The sequence below is a fragment of the Ascochyta rabiei genome, chromosome 6, assembly GCF_004011695.2.
Source record: "Ascochyta rabiei chromosome 6, complete sequence".
Classification (NCBI taxonomy): domain Eukaryota; kingdom Fungi; phylum Ascomycota; class Dothideomycetes; order Pleosporales; family Didymellaceae; genus Ascochyta; species Ascochyta rabiei.
In genome coordinates, this window is record NC_082410.1 from 311,782 (window position 1) to 329,702 (window position 17,921).

Consider the following 17,921-nt stretch of genomic DNA (forward strand, 5'->3'; position numbering starts at 1 on the left):
ATAGAAGAGTAATATAAACGTTTACTGTACACTATAAGGACTTATAGACTATAAGGTTCCCTACCTGTTATATCCTTAGTGTGCCCTTTTCTATATCTAATACCACACCCTCTTATTAAAGCTAGGGCTTCCCTAAAATAATATCCTAGCTTAGACCTAGCACTATATAGGCTACAGCCTGTAAGTGCTACCTAATTATACCTAAATAGGACTAAACAAGAGATTATAGACTTTCTACTAGAGCCTACTACTTATACTAAGCGTTATAGCAGCACCTTAATAAGGTCTCCTCCTAAGTACGAAGTAAAGTTATTGCTTACTGTACTAAAGCATTTATACCCTAAGAGTACTAGCGCGTTAGCCTAAATTACCCTATTAATTAATAGTAGAATATAGAATAGGAGCTTGTCTATAGAGTCTGTAATAGCTCCTCTAGTAGCCTATAATACCCCTACACTAGTAGTCTCCTCTACTAATATACTTCTACAGCACTCCTAACTTAGACTTACATTAGAAGTAGCTAGTTTCCCCTATATAAACTAGCCTCTTTCTTACCTAAGATTATTACTGCCTATACTGTAGTTACTACTGTATTAGCACAATCCTAGCAAATATGTCCCTCTTTACTGCAACAGGTACACAGGTTAGCCTTCTAGCGTTACTAAAATACCTTATTAGGAACCTACATAGCCTAGTTAGAAGCAGACTACTTCTAACCCCTATACTTAGCACTGCTGCTAGTGCGCACTGTAGACATAACTATTAACGTACCCTACAGACAAAAGTATTAACAGACAAGAGAATTACTTTTACTAAGCCCCTACTAAACCACCCTTTATATAATAATGCCTTCTTAACAATACCATTTAGACGTGTTAAAAGAAGCTTAGATACAGCTTACGCTCTAGGCTCTTAAACAAGACGTAACTCTCTCTTAGCAACGCGCTGCAGCTATCTACAGAGTTCCTTAAGCTACACTAAGTAAGCAACGCATAGGACAACCTTTACGCGCTAATTCTATAGCTAACTTACAGAAGCTAGACAATAATAAGGAGAAGGTAATTATTAAATATGTCCTTAAGCTAAACGTATAAGGATTTTTCTCTTAGCTCTTAGATATAGCTACTATAGCTAATTCTTTACGCGCTAAGCGTAATCTAGGCCCTATTAGCACAAACTAGCCTAGTATGTTTGTTAAGCAATACCTAGAGCTTAAAGTTAAGTTTAATTATAAGTATAACTATAAGAAAGCTCTCTATAAGGATCCTAAGGTTCTATAGGGCTAGTTTAGCCTAGTAGTAAACGTTAAAGCTAAGTATAGTATCTAGGATAAAGATATATACAACTTTAACAAGACAGGCTTTATAATAGGCTAGATCTCCCTAGAAGTAGTTATTATAGCTTTAGAATAACAAGGTTAGCTAAAGGCAGTCTAGCTAGGTAACCGCAAGTAGGCTACAGCTATAGTAGGCATTAATGCTAAAGGATAGGCTATTCTAGCCTTTCTTATCTTTAAGGCCTACTACTACCTCTCTGCCTAGTATAAAGAAGAGGATCTGCCTTAAGACTAGGTTATTAGAGTCTCTAATAACGGCTAGACTACTAATAAGCTTAGTCTAGACTAGATAAGCTACTTTAACAGGTATACAAAGGAGCGTACTGTTAGCACCTACTATTTGCTTATTATTAATAGTTATAAGAGCTAGAACTCTCTTAAATTCTAACAGTACTGTAAGGATAACAAGATTATTACTTTCTATTTGCCTTTTTACTTATTACACCTTATATAGCCTCTTAATATAGCTTATTTTACTGCTTTAAAGAAGGCGTATAGGCGCTAAGCTAAAATACTTATATATAACTAGATTAACTATATTATAAAGATAGAGTTTCGACTATGCTTTATACGCGCCTATAACGCTGTAATTACTTCTAGCAATATTTAGGGGGGGTTCTAAGGCGCTAGACTAGTCCTGTTTAACCTATAACAGGTTATAAGCAGCCTTAATATAAAGCTGCGCACGCTATTACTACTGCTACCTATTAACAATAAGCTCTAGCAGTTGCAAACCCTAAGCAACACCCTTAAACTTAGGTTGCAATTAACGCTTGTAAAGACAAGGATTTAGAGGTATATAGATAGCTTGCCTACCTCTATAGTTAAAGCGTTTAAGAAGGTCTTAAAGGGGGTAGCTATAATTGCGCACAAGCTAGTATTAGCATAACAGGAGATTGCTAAGCTTTAAGCTGCTAATAAGGCAGCTATATAACAAAAATCACATAAAAGAAATTAGGTTAAGAGAGAAGGTACTCTAATAGTTAAAGAGGACTAGTAATTAACAGCTATAAAAGAGTTTAGAGCGCGTAGTAATAGTAAGAAGGCAAAGAAGCAGGTGCGCGCTAATAGGGCTAAGCTAACCTAAAGGTGCTATAGATAGTGTAGTAAGACTAGACATAATACGCAAACGTGCAAGAATAATATAGAAGTAGTCTCTAAGTAATATTACAGCTTGTCTTACCTTATACAGCGCTAGTTTGTAGTGTTTTAGGCTATAATAGGGTAAGTTTTAGTAGGGGTTTAGTAAAAGTAATTCTCTTATCTGTTGATTCTTTTGTCTGTAGGGTACGTTATCTTAATATTGCTGTCTCTGTTACGCCTAAGTAGCGCCTAGGTAGGGCTATAGCGTAGCTAGTTTTCTATAGCTATAGTCTTAATGTCTATAATAATAGACTTATACTCTATAACAGCTACATTATAATCTATATAAGTTACTCCTTAGTTTATTACTATATTATAGATATTTGCGTTTAGGGCCTAGTAGAGCTTTAATAGGTGCTGTTTACTATACTAGTAGAGGGTCCTACTTTACACTAGTAGCTGCTTAAACTAGATAAAAAAGTCTAAGAACAACTTGTTAGGACCCTAACAGACGCTCTCTAGTTTGGCCTAGGCCTGTTCCTAGCTGTAGTTGTTGCTGTAGCAGAATTCTAGGTATACTAGGAAGTCCTCTAGGCTCTATATACCTTAGGTACCCCTATTCTTATATAATAGTGCTATATTATATTATATAGATATACTAAGCTAAGACTATATAAAGGTAAATATGTCCTATAGCCTACTAATAAAGGACATGTCTACCTATAGCTTATGTTCTATTATAACCTACTACGCCTTAAATATGGATTTGTTCCTAGTAGAGGCCTTACCTATAGGAAGACACTTTCTATAGGCTGTAGACGTCTGCATATAGGTATAAGGGCCTAGAGTAGATGCTAAAAACAGCATGTTATAAGGCGGGTTAGGAGCTATAGTAGACGTTAATAGGTACAGCGTTGCTCCTAAGAAGGATAATAGGACTATAGACGCAGGTCTAGTATAGGTATTAGTAGTTTATGCTAGGAACTTAATAAATATATATATATTAGAGTTATTATATTTAAGTAATGCTATATACTTATTAGTAGAAGTTAAGGCTTACTATAAGTCTGTTATAAACTGTAATATTTAGGCTATAAATTCCTAAAGGGTTAAGGGGACAGATTTGTCTAGGGGGTTATTCTAGGAACTAGCTAACATAGTACAAGTGCTAGCTGTTCTCCTAGAAGAAGAGATAAAAATGTTATAGACTAGCCTTAGGGTAGGATATAATAAGGGTTAATATAGTATTGTATCTCTTAAGGTAGTAACATATTGCGTGTCCTTCTAATATGTCTATAGGGCACGTAACCGCCCTGTCTCGCTTAAGGCTTAGACAAGGTCTAAGCCTATAACAACCCTACCCCTACCTAACGTCCGTGCGGACCGTACCCAACCCCTACCCAGCCCTAGGGTACCCCCTACCCTTCTGCCAGCGTACTTATTAGTAAACGCTTCTTTTAATAGCTGTTTTTAGATAAGACTTAGCTATATATACTACCTAACGCATAATTAAGATACTAGATATTAATCTTATACTATAACTACCAAATTACTAGTTATGAAGGCCCTAAAGCTACTTTACATCTAATAATTAGGCGCTACTATTAGCCTCGTATACCTTAGTCTATTAAAAGGTATTATTAAGCTTATATAGTGTATAAGTGTGTACAACCTTCTAAGGAAGCCTATAACAGTTTTCTTAAACCTCTACTAATTCCTAACGCTAGGTAATTAGATAATGCTGTAGACTATATTTAAGATTTACTAGCCTTTTCTCTTTATAGCTACATATACACAAACTTACTTGTAATAGTAGACTATCCTACTTAGTAGTAACATTACTTTCTTTTCCTTAGCTGCTCTTTAAAGGAATCTGCTTACTACTTTATAGAAGGTTTTTATCTCTATAGACTTCTACTAACTATTATTTCCAATTATAGTACTGTATTTATGAATAAATTTTAGAAGCAGGTTTATAAACGCCTTTACATCTTAGCTAAGCGTTTAACTTCTTATTATCTGTAAAATAATATTTAAACTAAATAAGCTAATTAAAGTTTTAAAATCTACTTGTAGAAGTATATCAACTACACGTAAAGTAATTAGGCTTAATAGTTGTGCCTTCCTAAGTCTTCAGCTAACAACACTATTAATATATCTTTTTAACTTACCTCTTTCTTTATAGATCTTATATACTATCCTTATAGTAGTATACACCCTAGTAAAGACTATACTTTAATATAACTATTATTTAAGAAAGCTAAGGACTAAAATATGTATGCTAAAAGGCTACTCCTTTACCTACACTAACCTTTAAGAATACCTATAGATTTAGCTTACCTAGGCATAATAAAAACATTAGGTCTAAGCTAACGCCTATTGCTAATAGACTACAGAATATTTTGTTAGTAATCTATTTAACGTTTCTATTTGCAATTAGAATACTACATAACCTTTAAAGAAGCTATATTATAAGTATACTAGTCTATACTTTGTTACTTATATTATATATAATAGTGCTGTATATAAACGAAAACTATCTATAGACATAATATCTAAAGGCGTATTTTTTGTATTTTACTCTGACTTGCTCGAGAAAAAAAGGTAAGACGCCCTATTAGATTAAGCACTACTTAAACTAATACTTGTAGAGGTTATCTATAACTAGGGTTTAGTCTCCTAAGAATAGTACGTTAACTTATATCTTAATTATAGAAAGCAACGAAGTATATAGGAACACCTTATTAAATAGTCTAATAACTCGAAACCTACCTGGGAACCTACTAAACAACATCTTAGCTACGACAGCACCTTTTTATTTTACTACAACAATCCTAACAAACCTGTTCTTCTGGCACTCTAGATGCTAACAAACTAGGACCCTTATCTAGAAGACATCTTTAACAACAGCTAATTAGCAACCCTAATAAATCTAATTAAAGTGAGTTAGGTTAATGAAAGTAAATATATTACTTAAACAGAATATTAAACTACTTTAGATAAGCTCCTTTATTTATTAAAGACACGCCTAAAGACACGGTAAACCTTCTCTAGACCTGATTAAGCTTACCCTTAGGCAGCTACAGTCTAGCAATCAACTATTAATAAAATGTAAACCGTAAGATTAATAATAAACCTAGCTCTAATAGTAAATTATTTTTCTATACTTCTCCCTTATATAAGCTCTAGGTAGAAAGTGGTATAGTTTCTATATTATAAGGTTTATATAGTAGAAGAAATTTTAGATTTTTTCTTTCTATATAAGAAATAGAAGAGACCTATATAACGTTACTTAAGGCATATACCTTAATTCTACTCTAACTATTAATAGGTTATTATACATATCTTTAATACCTTCTTTTCCTTTATATTTCTTTTACTTTTACTTAAAAATCTTTAAGTACTAGACTTTTACAATTGCTTATATACAGACTTTAGCTTAAAAGGATTTACTTTCTATAAAAAGTATACGTGTTAGGAATTCTACTAAGGTAATACAGCAACTTACTAGTATGTGTTACAACCTACTAGCAGATTCTATTAACCCTAGTAGAACCTTCCTGTAACGCACTAGTCCTTCCAAAGCCCCTGTCCAATTCCTCTCCGACTTATCACTAACTCGGTGCCGTTACATCCGTGTCCACCCTACACCTAGGCTAGCACTCTAATTCTTCCTAACTCTTGTAAGGTATAAAAGGCACAAGGTTAACAAGCATAGATAGCTAGTTTTTAAGTATTCTTTTGTACAAGACCTATAGGAATAGAACAATTCTCTGTGTAAACTATCCTAGTGCTCCTATACACCTCGTAGCGGATACCTACACTTATTAGAGACTTCTATCATCCTGCGTCGTTACACTTCCTACACTTGCCTTTACTTTTACTTGTAGAGAGCATAGGCCTTACTACTATTAGTAGGTCTCTCTCTCTGCCCTCTTGTAGCTCGCTGTCTGCTATTTTATTCACTCTACTTTTAAATCTATCAGTTCACCAGATCGCTACTTTTATGCTTGTGAAGTCTGCCTTACAGTTTTTGCTGCTAATCCATAAGGCAGACGTTCTAAGTTGTAATCAGCCGCAATACTAGTTGCTTACTGTCTATTAGCTAAAAGAGTAGATAAAGAAGAGGAAGCTAAAGGGGTATAGTGTAAAGATAGCTAGCTTGCACCATCTTCATAGCCCACCATATCAAGCGCTTGCGAAGAGTTAGGGACGCCTGTGTCATAGCATATCGGATTCAATGTATTGCGAAAGCCATCTAATCCTTCACCTATCGGTTTAGACTGTATGACTTGCGACCGCGATTGCGTAGACATATACATCCTCGAAGAGACATAAGTCTCCAAAGTGCCACAGGGCCGTCACGCACGCAGCCGCTTACATTGCTACGTGATCTGGAAAAGGGTGAGAAAATACCAAGATTGACGAAGAGAAACGTGCGATGTATGGTAGCGATGGCGAGACAAGACACTGGCTGCGCGCGACAACGCGCATGCGCAGGCTGGCCCGGCACCACGTCGGTCCTTTCCGGATGCTGATTGGCCTATGCGTCAATAGCGCGTTTGCGACACGCGGTAGGGTGCTAACGTTCTTACATAGTACAGGCCAAACTAAACATTCGTGAAGGGCTCGACACATCCTCTATCACAGCCGCTTCATTGCATTACTCTACTCTTGATCCGCCCTGTAATACCGAAACCTTTCACACAAGCAAGTGTTACGCTCTCTTTCGTCAAACACTCCTGATTAAAATCTCCACCAACGAAACAACCCCTCCTCCAACGGCACAAACCCTCCTACCTCCCCCATCGATATTCAAGTCTTCTTATACCAGCGCCCATTCCGACCGATATCCACAACCCAAACAATACAACAGAGGCCTTTCATATGTTCCTCTAAATGACCACACGATTACTGCCGCCGTTTCCTTCTCTGTCGGCAGATAATTTTCTCTCCAGAGGTTCTGCAGGGCACGTCTACGCCGTCAGCCAGAATGTGGTTTTCAAATGTCCGACCCTTTTTGAGAACCCTGTCCAAGCACAAGCAGAAGAGATGAAAGAGAGCATCAGGAAGCTGGAAAACGAAAAGGCTGTACATCATATATTGATGGAACATCGACATCCTAACATTGTCTATGGCATACTTTGCATTCCGGAAGGCATTTTTATGCATCGCCAGGAAATGACTCTAGATTATCGTATAGAGAAATCCTCGGTGTCAGCTATCAGTCCAAATAAGCAAGAGCGGTGGATCCAACAGATCACCAGTGCCCTAGCTTGGATTGAAGATCTCGGTTACGTCCACGGGGACCTTCGGCCCGCAAACATATTCCTCAGTGCGATGGAAGACGTCCGACTCGGAGATTTCGATGCAACAGTCAAGAAAGGGGAACAGCTGTTGGTGGCTAGTGAGCCATTTTGTAAGTTAGACGAAAATTACGACACCCCCTTAGCCGGCCCGCTCAGTGAGCAATTTTCGCTAGCATCTTGCATTTTCACCATCCGATTCGGACACATACCCTTTCATACCGTTAAGCCCCATGTTAGAGTTCGAAACCTTATTATGGGTCTATTCCCTTCAACCTCATCTGACGTCATCTTCGGCGATTTGATGGACAAATGCTGGCACGGGCATTACAACTCAATTAGAGCCGTGGAAAACGATATAATCTCTCTGCTTGGAACGTGCAGTGTTGCAGAGCAATTCTTAGATGGCGATACGAAGGTTTTGCATGATTTCCAAGTCAGTACGTTACAATCGGAATGCTACGAATTCCTGGCAAAAGAATCTAGGTGAAAGGTTCCGGCTGCTAGCCCGCTAGTTCCAGATCTAGGCTAGCTTCGATTGGGCAGCTAGTATGCTCAGCCATCTTCTGCTCGTCTCTACACAATTTTCTTCTCTCACTTGCTATCCTCCTGTACTACCTGATTAGAGCATACAGCATAATAGTCAATCCTTGTAAGGCTGAGATATCAATGCTTATTACTTCTTGTGATCATCAGTTGACTTAGAGATTAGAGATGCTGCTGGGCTGCTTGGCGTAAAGGCATCTGTCAGGGCTTCATGGCGCTATGTGCATGATGACTTGCATCGTATTTAACAGACATTAATTACATTATGTGAGATTGCATTTAAGTCAGCGGGCTGCATACATCCAATTCATCGCAAAAGCTAACTCCCACAATTTGGGCACTTGCCCTTCCTAGACGACATGCCCAGACTGTAGTTTTCTGTTGGATTGGCGCAATCTGAACCTCGCTGCTTTGCTTCGTCGCACTGATGAACATATGGGTATTGTTCGACTTCGTGCCCGCAAGCGTATTTAACTCGTGGATGCATTCTTTGGCACATGGTGCAGACTAGCGAAGCAACTAGAAAGTTAGCAGGGACACACACAAGCATAGACGGGGCTTGAGCCATACGTGACGATAATTGGGACTACAGGGTACTGCCGCAGGTGGAGGACGGATTCACCGACGTTAATGTTGGTATTAGAGGTGTGAACGAGTTGTGGTGTTGCAAAAAGGTGTAGGCGATTGTGTGTAAAGGATATGGTACTCAACACTACTTATATATATAAGAGAGTATCACGTAAATGTCGCGCAGTGATTGCTGAGCGTCGGCGTAGGCAGCAATGGACTTAGGCTGGCTTGTCCCAACACCACAGAGACGCCCCATGTAGGTTGGTGTGTAGTGGACAGTGGAAGATTAGTTTCGTCAAGACAGCCGCCTGCAGTACTGGAGAGCGGGCACCGATTTGAGTGGTTGGCCGGCACACAGCAACATGAACGACGCGCTCGAAAAAGCACAACCAACGCACAACGACTCTGATATGCGTCCTGTGCCGCATGCCTAGGCATAGCGTGTTGTTCCACGATGCCGCTATCGCAAATGACAGGGAGTTACCTACCCCACACTGAGCACAGTCCAGCTGTCGGCCAATCACGCTATAAGCTCATGTGGTGATCGATGATGTACTGGCTCGCTCGGCTGTTCAGGTCAGTGGAGCCACATACGCTCAACTGCACGCTCAAACTTACGCTCAACTACACGATCAACTACACGATCAACTACACGGTCAACTACACGGTCAACTACACAATGCCAGCGCAACGATCGCGCAGTCGAATCGGGTTCAAAAACGTCGAGTCAGGATGGACACAGCTCATGGAAACATTCACCAGCATTGAGCTATCGCTACGCTTGACAAAGGGCCAGGTCGGGCGCATTAAGAAAATGACGGAAGATAAAAAGACAAAGAAGTCAGGGGCCTTCCTTAAGCAACACAAATTCTTAAGAAGAGTATTGGCTATCAACCCCGACTCTTACACGTTATGTATTGTCGCTTTCTCGCAAAATCAGATCGATTCTACGAAAGCAGCTATACTCGATGGGCTGGTTGAAAGAATCAAGGAACGGCGCGATGACACAATCATGTCTCCTACCATGCGGTCCCTTTTTGATCATTCAGAAGACAATAGGATTGTACCACTGCTCCAAGAGACCCACAAACTGTCAACAAATCCGTCAGAACCGTGGGTCGAGTTGAAATACGCTGAAAGAGCAGGGACTAGAGAGGTTTTTGGGCAATACCTAGTAGACAGGATTGAGAATACGGAGCTGAGTGACAACTGGAAAGCAGTAATAATGCGCCTGCCGGTGTGGCCACCCGATCTCTCGGCGCCTTGTTTCATGTCATTGGACCTTCGCGAAGAAAGTATCAAAGAGGTTGCGATGGCATTATTCAAGGTAGAAGTAACTTGGGTGACGGATGCCTTCTGGGTCGTCCACTGCGGCGGAATGTCGCAGATTATACCTTATTTTCAGCATACAATGAAGGGCGTCTCGGACGAGGACATCGTCGCCGTTTTTGGGGCAGATGTACATGCTGCAATCACTACATGTAGCATTAGGGCGAACGAGTTAAGAGAAGGAGTTCAAAAAACAAAATGTGTATCAATGACCTTTTCAAAGAGGAAGGCCACGATCGGCCTAACATTGAGCGTAATGGGGGGTGTTAAGATCCAGAAAACGCTCTGTGTGACCGCCACATCACAATAGATCTCTCTCGTCGAACTCCAAGAATTTCCCCTCTGCAATGTATAGCTTCCAGCCCTCTTCAACTTTTAACCTTCCATCTGCATTATGAGGTAGCCGCGTACGCTTCTCCTTCCCGTCGTTATCTTTTTCAAACACAGTGACCTTGCTATTTCTCCATTCCACTATTTGGCCTCGACCCGTCACCACCGTGGCAACAGTATCCTTGATATGTGTAAAATCTGTATCTGCGTCGGGCGGTTGTACTTTGCGGGCGTCGAAAGCCTAGGAAAGATTAGTTATGAATTAAGAGATTTAATATTACCTACCATCAGGATATAGTATGTGAGAAGAGCGTGGAGCGAGTTGACTGGAGAGTGGTTCCCGCGCGTGGGATTTTGTGGTGTGTATGGAGTGGCAGTCGCCCCGTTGACACTGGAGGCGCGGTACGGGATCGCGTGGTGCAAAAGTGTGTTCGGATCGGGATGTTGCTCAGAGGGTTGAGCACTTGCTGGTGGAGAAAGCGATTTCACAGCCGCGCTGTGTTAAAGCCTTAGATGCGATGGTTAAGAGGATACGTGTAGGCTTGAAAGGCTGAGGCCTGCAGATGGTTGTTGGAGGGGTCGTGGAGCCATGCAATTTGTCACATGCGTTAGGCACTCACGCTTTTGGGCCGTAACACAGACTTCCAAAACAGCTCGTATGAACTGATTTTGCTTATGTTGAACAATATAATTGCCAGTCTGGTGTGTGGATATTTACACATAAAAAGATGCCGTTGCTCCTGCTTCCGAACCGTTGAGCAGCCGACCAGCCGTTACCCCACACTGTCACGTGACTATCTCATATTTAACTGCCGCAAGAGTTGCGTCACATAGAGCGTGTACCAGAGCGTGTACCAGAGCGTGTACCAGAGCGTGTTTCAGAGCGTGCCTTGAGCCGTGTAGCGAGGCGTTATACATATCGTAGGGCTTAATGCAGGAACATGCATAGAAGTACCCGTGAATCGTGAGCAAGAGACTAAGCAAGTGCTAAGAAGAAGCGCCGCCGGCGGAAGACGTCACCTACTTCCTTAAACTCCAGCATTAAAGGCCTTACAAAAGCAATACTAGCTAGTTACCTTTCTTAAATAAGAGCACCTAAACAGTGTCAACACTAAGTATATAAGTGTCAGATAACCGACCTTACCGAACCAAGTTGGGGTTAACCTCGGCTAACTTAGGGGCTAGCGGCACACACACATAAATTTAGCCATTAAGACAGATAATTATTAATTAATTACCTTTATTATTATCTTTGCACATTAAGCATATAATCTAATAATAAGAGTCTTACTGTCCCTAACACGTTATAGATGTTACCCTAACGTACCCTACAGGCGAGTCGGACAACAGGCGAGTCGGACACTTTTGCCAAGCCCCTACCAAACACCACCCTATTATAGCCTAAAACAACCCAGTTTAGTGCTGTAACGTGCAGTATAGTCTGTAATACTATTTAGAAACTACTTCTACCTCTTTCTTACACGTTTGCGCGTTATGTCCTGTCTAATTACACCGTCCACAGCGCCTTTAGGAGGGCTTACCTCCTTCAGCGCGCACCTGCTTCTTTGCCTTCTTCCTATTACCACGCGCCCTAAACTCCTTAAGAGCTGTTAATTGCTAGCCCTCTTTAACTGTTAGGGTCCCTTCTGCCTAAACTTGCTTTCTTTTATGTGATTTTTGTTGTGTAGCTGCCTTATTAGCAGCTTAAAGCTAAGTAATCTCCTGTTGCGCTAACACTAGCTTATGCGCAATTATTGCTGCCCCCTTTACTACCTTCTTAAACGCCTTAACTATAGAGGTAGGCGAACTATCTATATACTTCTAAATCCTTGTCTTTATAAGCGTTAATTGCAACCTAAGTTTAAGGCTGTTACTTAGGGTTTACGACTGCTAGAGCTTGTTATTAATAGGTAGTAGTAGTGATAGAGTGCGCAACTTTATATTAAGGGCTATTATAACCTAGTCTAGGTTAAATAGGACTAATCTAGCACCTTAGAACCCTCCCTAGATATTCTTAGAAGTAATTGCAGCGTTGTAGGCGTGTATAAAGTATAGTAGGAACTCTGTCTTTATAATATAGTTAATCTAGTTCTATATAAGTACTTTAGCTTAGCGCCTATACGCCTTCTTTAAAGCAGTAAAACAACCTATATTAAGAGGCTGTGTAAGGTGTAATAAGTAAGAAGGCAAACAGAGAGTAATAATCTTGTTATCCTTACAGTATTGCTGAAATTTAAGAGAGTTATAGCTCTTATAACTATTAATAATAAGTAAATAGTAGGTGCTAACAGTACACTTGTTTATATGCCTGTTAAAGTGGTTTATCTAGTCTATACTAAGCTTGTTAGTAGTCTAGCTGTTATTAGAGACTCTAATAACCTAGTCTTAAGGTAGTTCTTCCTCCTTGTACTAGGCAGAGAGGTGGTAGTAGGCCTTAAAGATAAGGAAGGCTGAAATGGCCTATTCTTTAGCATTAATGCTTACTATAGCCGTAGCCTACTCCTAGTCGCCTAGCTAGATAGCTTTTAGCCAACCTTGTTGTTCTAAAGCTATAATAACTACTCCTAGAGAGATCTAGCCTATTATAAAGCCTGTCTTGTTAAAGTTGTATATATCTTTATCCTAGATACTATACTTAGCTTTAGTGTTAGCTACTAGGCTAAACTAGCCCTGTAGAACCTTAGGATCCTTACAGAGAGATATCTTATAGTCGTACTTATAATTAAACTTAACTTTAAGTTCTAGGTGTTGCTTAATAAACGTACTAGGCCAGTTTACGCTAATAGGGCCTAGATTACGCTTAGCGCGCAAAGAATTAGCTATAGTAGCTACATCTAAGAGCTAAGGAAAAAATCCTTACACATCTAGCTTAAGAACATGTTTAATAATTACCTCCTCCTTATTATTATCTAGCTTCTGTAAGTTAGCTATAGAATTAGCGCGTAAAGGTTGTCTAGTGCGCTAGTTGCTTAGTGTTCTTTAAGGGACCTTGTAGATAGCAGCAGCGCGTTACAGAGATAGAGTTACGTCTTGTTTAAGAGCCTAGAGCGCAAGCTGTATCTACGCTTCCTTTAACGCGTTTAAATAGTGTTGTTAAGAAGACATTAGTGTAGGAGGAGGTGTTTAGTAGGGGCTTGGCAAAAGTGTCCGACTCGCCTGTTGTCTAACTTGCCTGTAGAGTACGTTATATGTTTTTAGCTAATCCCTATACAAGACGTCCTTACTAGTTATAGTAAACCTATTAGTCCTAGGTTAGCTTCTCTTAGTCTACGTATACTAACGCTAGGTAGCCTTTCTTTCTATAGGCATAATAAACTATTAGGCCTCTTAGTTAGCTATATCCCTACGGCGTTATTCTAGCTAGGAAAAGCCCTTCTTATTAAGTAACAGGGTATTAATTAAAGCTAGTAGGGTTTTATATCTTAATAGGTTTTTAGTATTACCTTTTAAGACCTATAAGGGCTATACTAACTTTCTATTATATATCTTTATATAAAAGTAGTTCTACTTTATATAGCTCTAAAGGGGCAAGTAAGAGACTTATACTATTAAGCTTAATCCTAAAGAACTTCTTAATAAGGTTATTAACCTTACCTTATGTAGGCTAATGCCCTAGTAGTATTTAGACTCCTTGTTTACCTAGAGTGTGTGCTCTAGATAGCCTCTTTAGCACGCCCTCTTTATTTAACTAGGCTAGTTTAAATGTATTTAGAAGTCCTAATAGTTTATTAAGTGCCTATACCTTAGTCATTGTTATTTTCTTTTTAAATACTAGGTTAGATAATTTAATTTCTAATTCTTATAAGGTAACCTTACTAAGAAACGCTCTAAATTTAGTGTAGTAAAAGTCCTCTAGGCAGGTTATAGTAAGTTTATATTTATTTAATACCTTATTAAGATAATATTCATTTAGGCCTTTTGCTAAGTAGAATCCTTTATACAATTTTGCTATTATTCTAGCTTCTAGGTATTATTTAAACCTAGGGCTAAAGTTGTCTAGGTACCCTTAGAGTAACAAATCTAGGGTTAAAAAGTATAAGATGCACTAAGTGCACAGCAAATCCTTTATCTCTTCCTACTAGGCCTTATCCTAGCTTTAGGATTATTATTAGAGTGCTTCCTTAACAGCTTACTAATTAGTTACTGCGTAGGCAGCTGTAAAGTCTATTATATTTAACTTATTAATCTCTTAGTAAGTGTAGTTATAGTAACTAAGGAGTCTACTAATATAGTCCTTAATAGTCTATTAGTAGAAACTAGAGCGTTATTTAATCTCCTTTAGAAATTAGGTTATATTTTCTCTACTAAATACTAGAGGTACGTCTATAAAAGGGGCTTACTTATTAGTATAGGTCTGTTAGTTCTCCTAGGTAATATATTTTACTCTATTAGTAATAATAGAAAGGATTTAGCGTAAATCTAGGTCTTCTAAATTATTATTACTTAACGTATTCCACGGGTGAGCGGATTAAACGGGTGAGCGGATCACTCTGCCAAGACCACACCAAATTTCTACCCTATTATAGCTCGCATTAGCCCACTTTAGCCTTGTATACAGTAGTGCAGTATATAATATTATTTAGAAACATCTTCTACAGCCTTCTTATATGTACGTAAGTTATGTCTAACATTATAGCACTTTATACAGCGTCTTTAGGTTACTTCCCCTCCTTTAGCGCGCACTCGCTTCTTTGCCTTCTTACTATTACCACGCGCCCTAAACTTAGTTAGAGTAGTTAATTAAAGGCCTTTCTTAGCTGTTAGGACTCTTTCCTGCTGTAATTGCTTTCTTTTATGCAATTTACGTCACGTAGCAGCCTTATTTGCTGCTTAAAGCCTAGTAATCTCCCTTTAAGCTAACACTAGCTTATGCGCTACTATAGCTGCGCCTTTAGCAAGCTTTTTAAAGGCCTTAACTATTAAAGTTAGTAAGCTGCTTGCATGCCTTTGAATCCTCTCTTAAACCAGCGTTGATTGCGACCCTAATTGCAGGGTAGTGCTTAGGGTTTAGGACTGCTAGGGCTCATCTTCTACAGTAGGTAGCGGTAGGGTACGTAGGCGGACATCAAGACCTATTATAACCCGTTCTAGGTTAAGGGGGACTATTCTAGCGCCTTAGAAGCCTTCTTAGATATTACTAGAAGTAAATGTCTCCTTATAGGCGTCTATAAAGCATAGTAGGAACTTAGTTTTAGTAATATAAGTAATATAGTTGTGTATAAGATTTTTAGCTTAGCGCCTATATACCTTCTTTAGAGGGGTAGAACAACCTACATCTAGTAGTTATAAGAGGTAAGATAAGTATAGAGGCATATATAGTATAACAATCTTTACTTCCTTACAGTATTGTTAGAAGTTAAGGGAGTTGTAGCTCTTGTGGCTGTTAATAAGGAGCAGCTAGTGTACTCCTTAGGTGCGCGTCTTTGTATAGGCATTAAAGTGCTTTAACTAGTCTAGACCAAGCTTGTTAGTAGTCCATCCGTTCTTAGAGACTCTAATAACCTAGTTATAGGGCAGATTGTCCTCTTTGTACCAGGCAGAGAGGTAGTTGCAGCCTTTAAAGATAATAAAGGGTAGAATAGCCTACCCTATACTATTAATGCGCTATATAACTATTGTCTACTCTTAATTACCCTACTACACTGCCTTTAGCCGTCCTTAACGCTCTAAGCCTGTAACAACTGCTTCTGGCAATATCTAGCCTATTATAAAGCCTGTCTTATTAAAGTTGTATGTGTTATTATTCTAGATACTATACTTAGCTTTAACATTTGCTACAAGCCTAAACCAGCCCCTAATAATCTCTAGATCCTTACAGAGGGCTCTCTTGTAGTTGTACTTGCGATTAAACCTTACTTTAAGGTTAGGGCGGCGCTTAATAAACATGTTAGGCCAGTTTATGCTAACATAGCCTATATTGCGCTTAGTACGTAAAGAATTAGCTATATTAGCTACAGCAGCCAGCTAAGAGGCAAATCCTTGTGCATCTAGCTTAAGGATGTACCTAGCAATCACGTCCTCCTTAGTCTGGTCTATAATCTGTTAAACTGGCGTATAATTAGCTTATGTAGGTTGTCCTATGTATTAAGTGTGTAGTGTGCTGTAAGGCGTGTTATATATAGCTGTAGCGCGTTATATAGTAAGTGTTGCGTCTTATTTAATTACCTAGAGCGCAAGCTGTATTACAGCTTCTCTTAAGGGCGTAGATTAATGTTGTTGTTGAGGCATTGCGTGGTAAGGTGGAGGTTTAGTGTGGTCTTGGCAGAGTGATCCGCTCACCCGTTTAATCCGCTCACCTGTGGAGTACGTTAGTAGTTATACGTTTATAGTCTCTAAATTTTTAGAATAGAGATAACCTACTATAGTTTCTGCTTCTAGAGGTAACGTAGTAAATCCTCCCCTTACAGCATCCTAATAGGTGCTAGGGAGAGCTTTATGCGTTAGAGTGTCTAATATACTAGTAAGTTTTAGTTACTATCTTTATTTTTAGGCGTTTAATAATGCTAAAAATTACAGGTAGTTGCTTATTAGAAGGTGTTTTTTTATTTTATTTAAATAGTCTTTATATAGGTATTCTCTATATATATCTTTTAAGGGGCTTCTTTAGTTCTCCTATAGTTCCTATATTTATATTATTATTACTTACTCTTATTCTAACGCCTATAGGATAACTAGGCTATATTCTAATAGATTATTAGCGTTTCCTTATAACTTAGTTTTGTTATACCTTGCTGTTATTTCCTATTACTATATAATTTTCTAATAAGCTAGGGTTTTTATAGGCTTAATAAAACTATAAGAATACTCTCTTACTAGAACTATGTACGCTGTATATAAGGGCTATAACTATTATTATTATATAGACTTTTTACTACAAGTCCTAATAGATTCCTAAGCCTAGCTTAGTTCTATACTGCTAGTATGTGTAGACTTTTTACTATAAGTTCTAATAGATTCCTAAGCCTAGCTTAGTTCTGTACTACTAGTATGTGTAGACTTTTTACTATAAGTCCTAATAGATTCCTTAGCCTAGCTTAGTTCTGTACTGTTAGTATTAGATCTATCTAACGCCTTTTACTCTATACTGTTTTTCTAGGTCTACTACTTAGTATGTAACTACTTACTAGACCTATTCTATACACTATATTACAACTATGTAAAAGATATTATAAAGGAGATACTGTTTTTTATATACTATTTATTAATATCCTATTAAGTACTAGCTATAGTAGCCTTAGTCTTACTAAGGCTAAGGCTTATAGGTGTTTAAGTTGCATATTAGTTACAATTTTGTAGGTAAGAATATTGCTTAATATAAGAAGGTTGTTGTCTTTAATAGCAAGCCCTAATAGCTTGCTAAGATTATCTAATATACCCTTCTAACAATTACGTGCCTCTAATCCCTAATAGCCCTTTAAGCC

General features: G+C 38.7%; 3 protein-coding genes across 3 annotated transcripts, besides 26 other annotated features; 2 read left to right on the plus strand and 1 right to left on the minus strand.

Annotated features, from left to right (window-relative positions):
• Positions 1-765: part of a dispersed repeat that runs on past the window's edge.
• Positions 764-2,631: a mobile genetic element.
• Positions 1,216-1,247: a tandem repeat.
• Positions 2,628-3,788: a mobile genetic element.
• Positions 3,774-3,821: a dispersed repeat.
• A 37-nt stretch (positions 3,822-3,858) lies between these two features.
• Positions 3,859-5,041: a mobile genetic element.
• Positions 4,885-4,935: a tandem repeat.
• Positions 5,042-5,157: 116 nt separating the features above from the next.
• Positions 5,158-5,359: a dispersed repeat.
• Positions 5,241-5,567: a dispersed repeat.
• A 124-nt stretch (positions 5,568-5,691) lies between these two features.
• Positions 5,692-5,984: a dispersed repeat.
• Positions 5,777-5,807: a tandem repeat.
• Positions 5,985-6,218: 234 nt separating the features above from the next.
• Positions 6,219-6,279: a dispersed repeat.
• Positions 6,278-6,448: a dispersed repeat.
• An 870-nt stretch (positions 6,449-7,318) lies between these two features.
• EKO05_0003976 (uncharacterized protein) lies at positions 7,319-8,215 on the plus strand (the record flags this gene model as incomplete). Its single annotated transcript, XM_059636282.1, has 1 exon — positions 7,319-8,215. One exon carries the CDS (start codon positions 7,319-7,321, stop codon positions 8,213-8,215), a length of 897 nt encoding a protein of 298 aa, XP_059492265.1.
• Positions 8,216-9,388: 1,173 nt separating this feature from the next.
• EKO05_0003977 (uncharacterized protein) lies at positions 9,389-10,440 on the plus strand (the record flags this gene model as incomplete). Its single annotated transcript, XM_059636283.1, has 2 exons — positions 9,389-10,300; positions 10,333-10,440. The coding sequence occupies 2 exons, from the start codon at positions 9,389-9,391 to the stop codon at positions 10,438-10,440; spliced, it is 1,020 nt and encodes a 339-aa protein (XP_059492266.1).
• Positions 10,441-10,471: 31 nt separating this feature from the next.
• On the minus strand, positions 10,472-10,788 carry EKO05_0003978 (uncharacterized protein; the record flags this gene model as incomplete). The annotated part of the gene is made up of 2 exons (XM_059636284.1): positions 10,472-10,741; positions 10,786-10,788. The coding sequence occupies 2 exons, from the start codon at positions 10,786-10,788 to the stop codon at positions 10,472-10,474; spliced, it is 273 nt and encodes a 90-aa protein (XP_059492267.1).
• Positions 10,789-11,623: 835 nt separating this feature from the next.
• Positions 11,624-11,792: a dispersed repeat.
• Positions 11,793-11,821: a dispersed repeat.
• Positions 11,819-13,687: a mobile genetic element.
• Positions 12,614-12,819: a mobile genetic element.
• Positions 12,614-12,825: a mobile genetic element.
• Positions 12,620-12,774: a mobile genetic element.
• Positions 13,688-14,946: a dispersed repeat.
• Positions 14,934-15,009: a dispersed repeat.
• Positions 14,945-16,811: a mobile genetic element.
• Positions 16,250-16,407: a mobile genetic element.
• Positions 16,747-16,820: a dispersed repeat.
• Positions 16,809-17,921: part of a dispersed repeat that runs on past the window's edge.
• Positions 17,794-17,921: part of a dispersed repeat that runs on past the window's edge.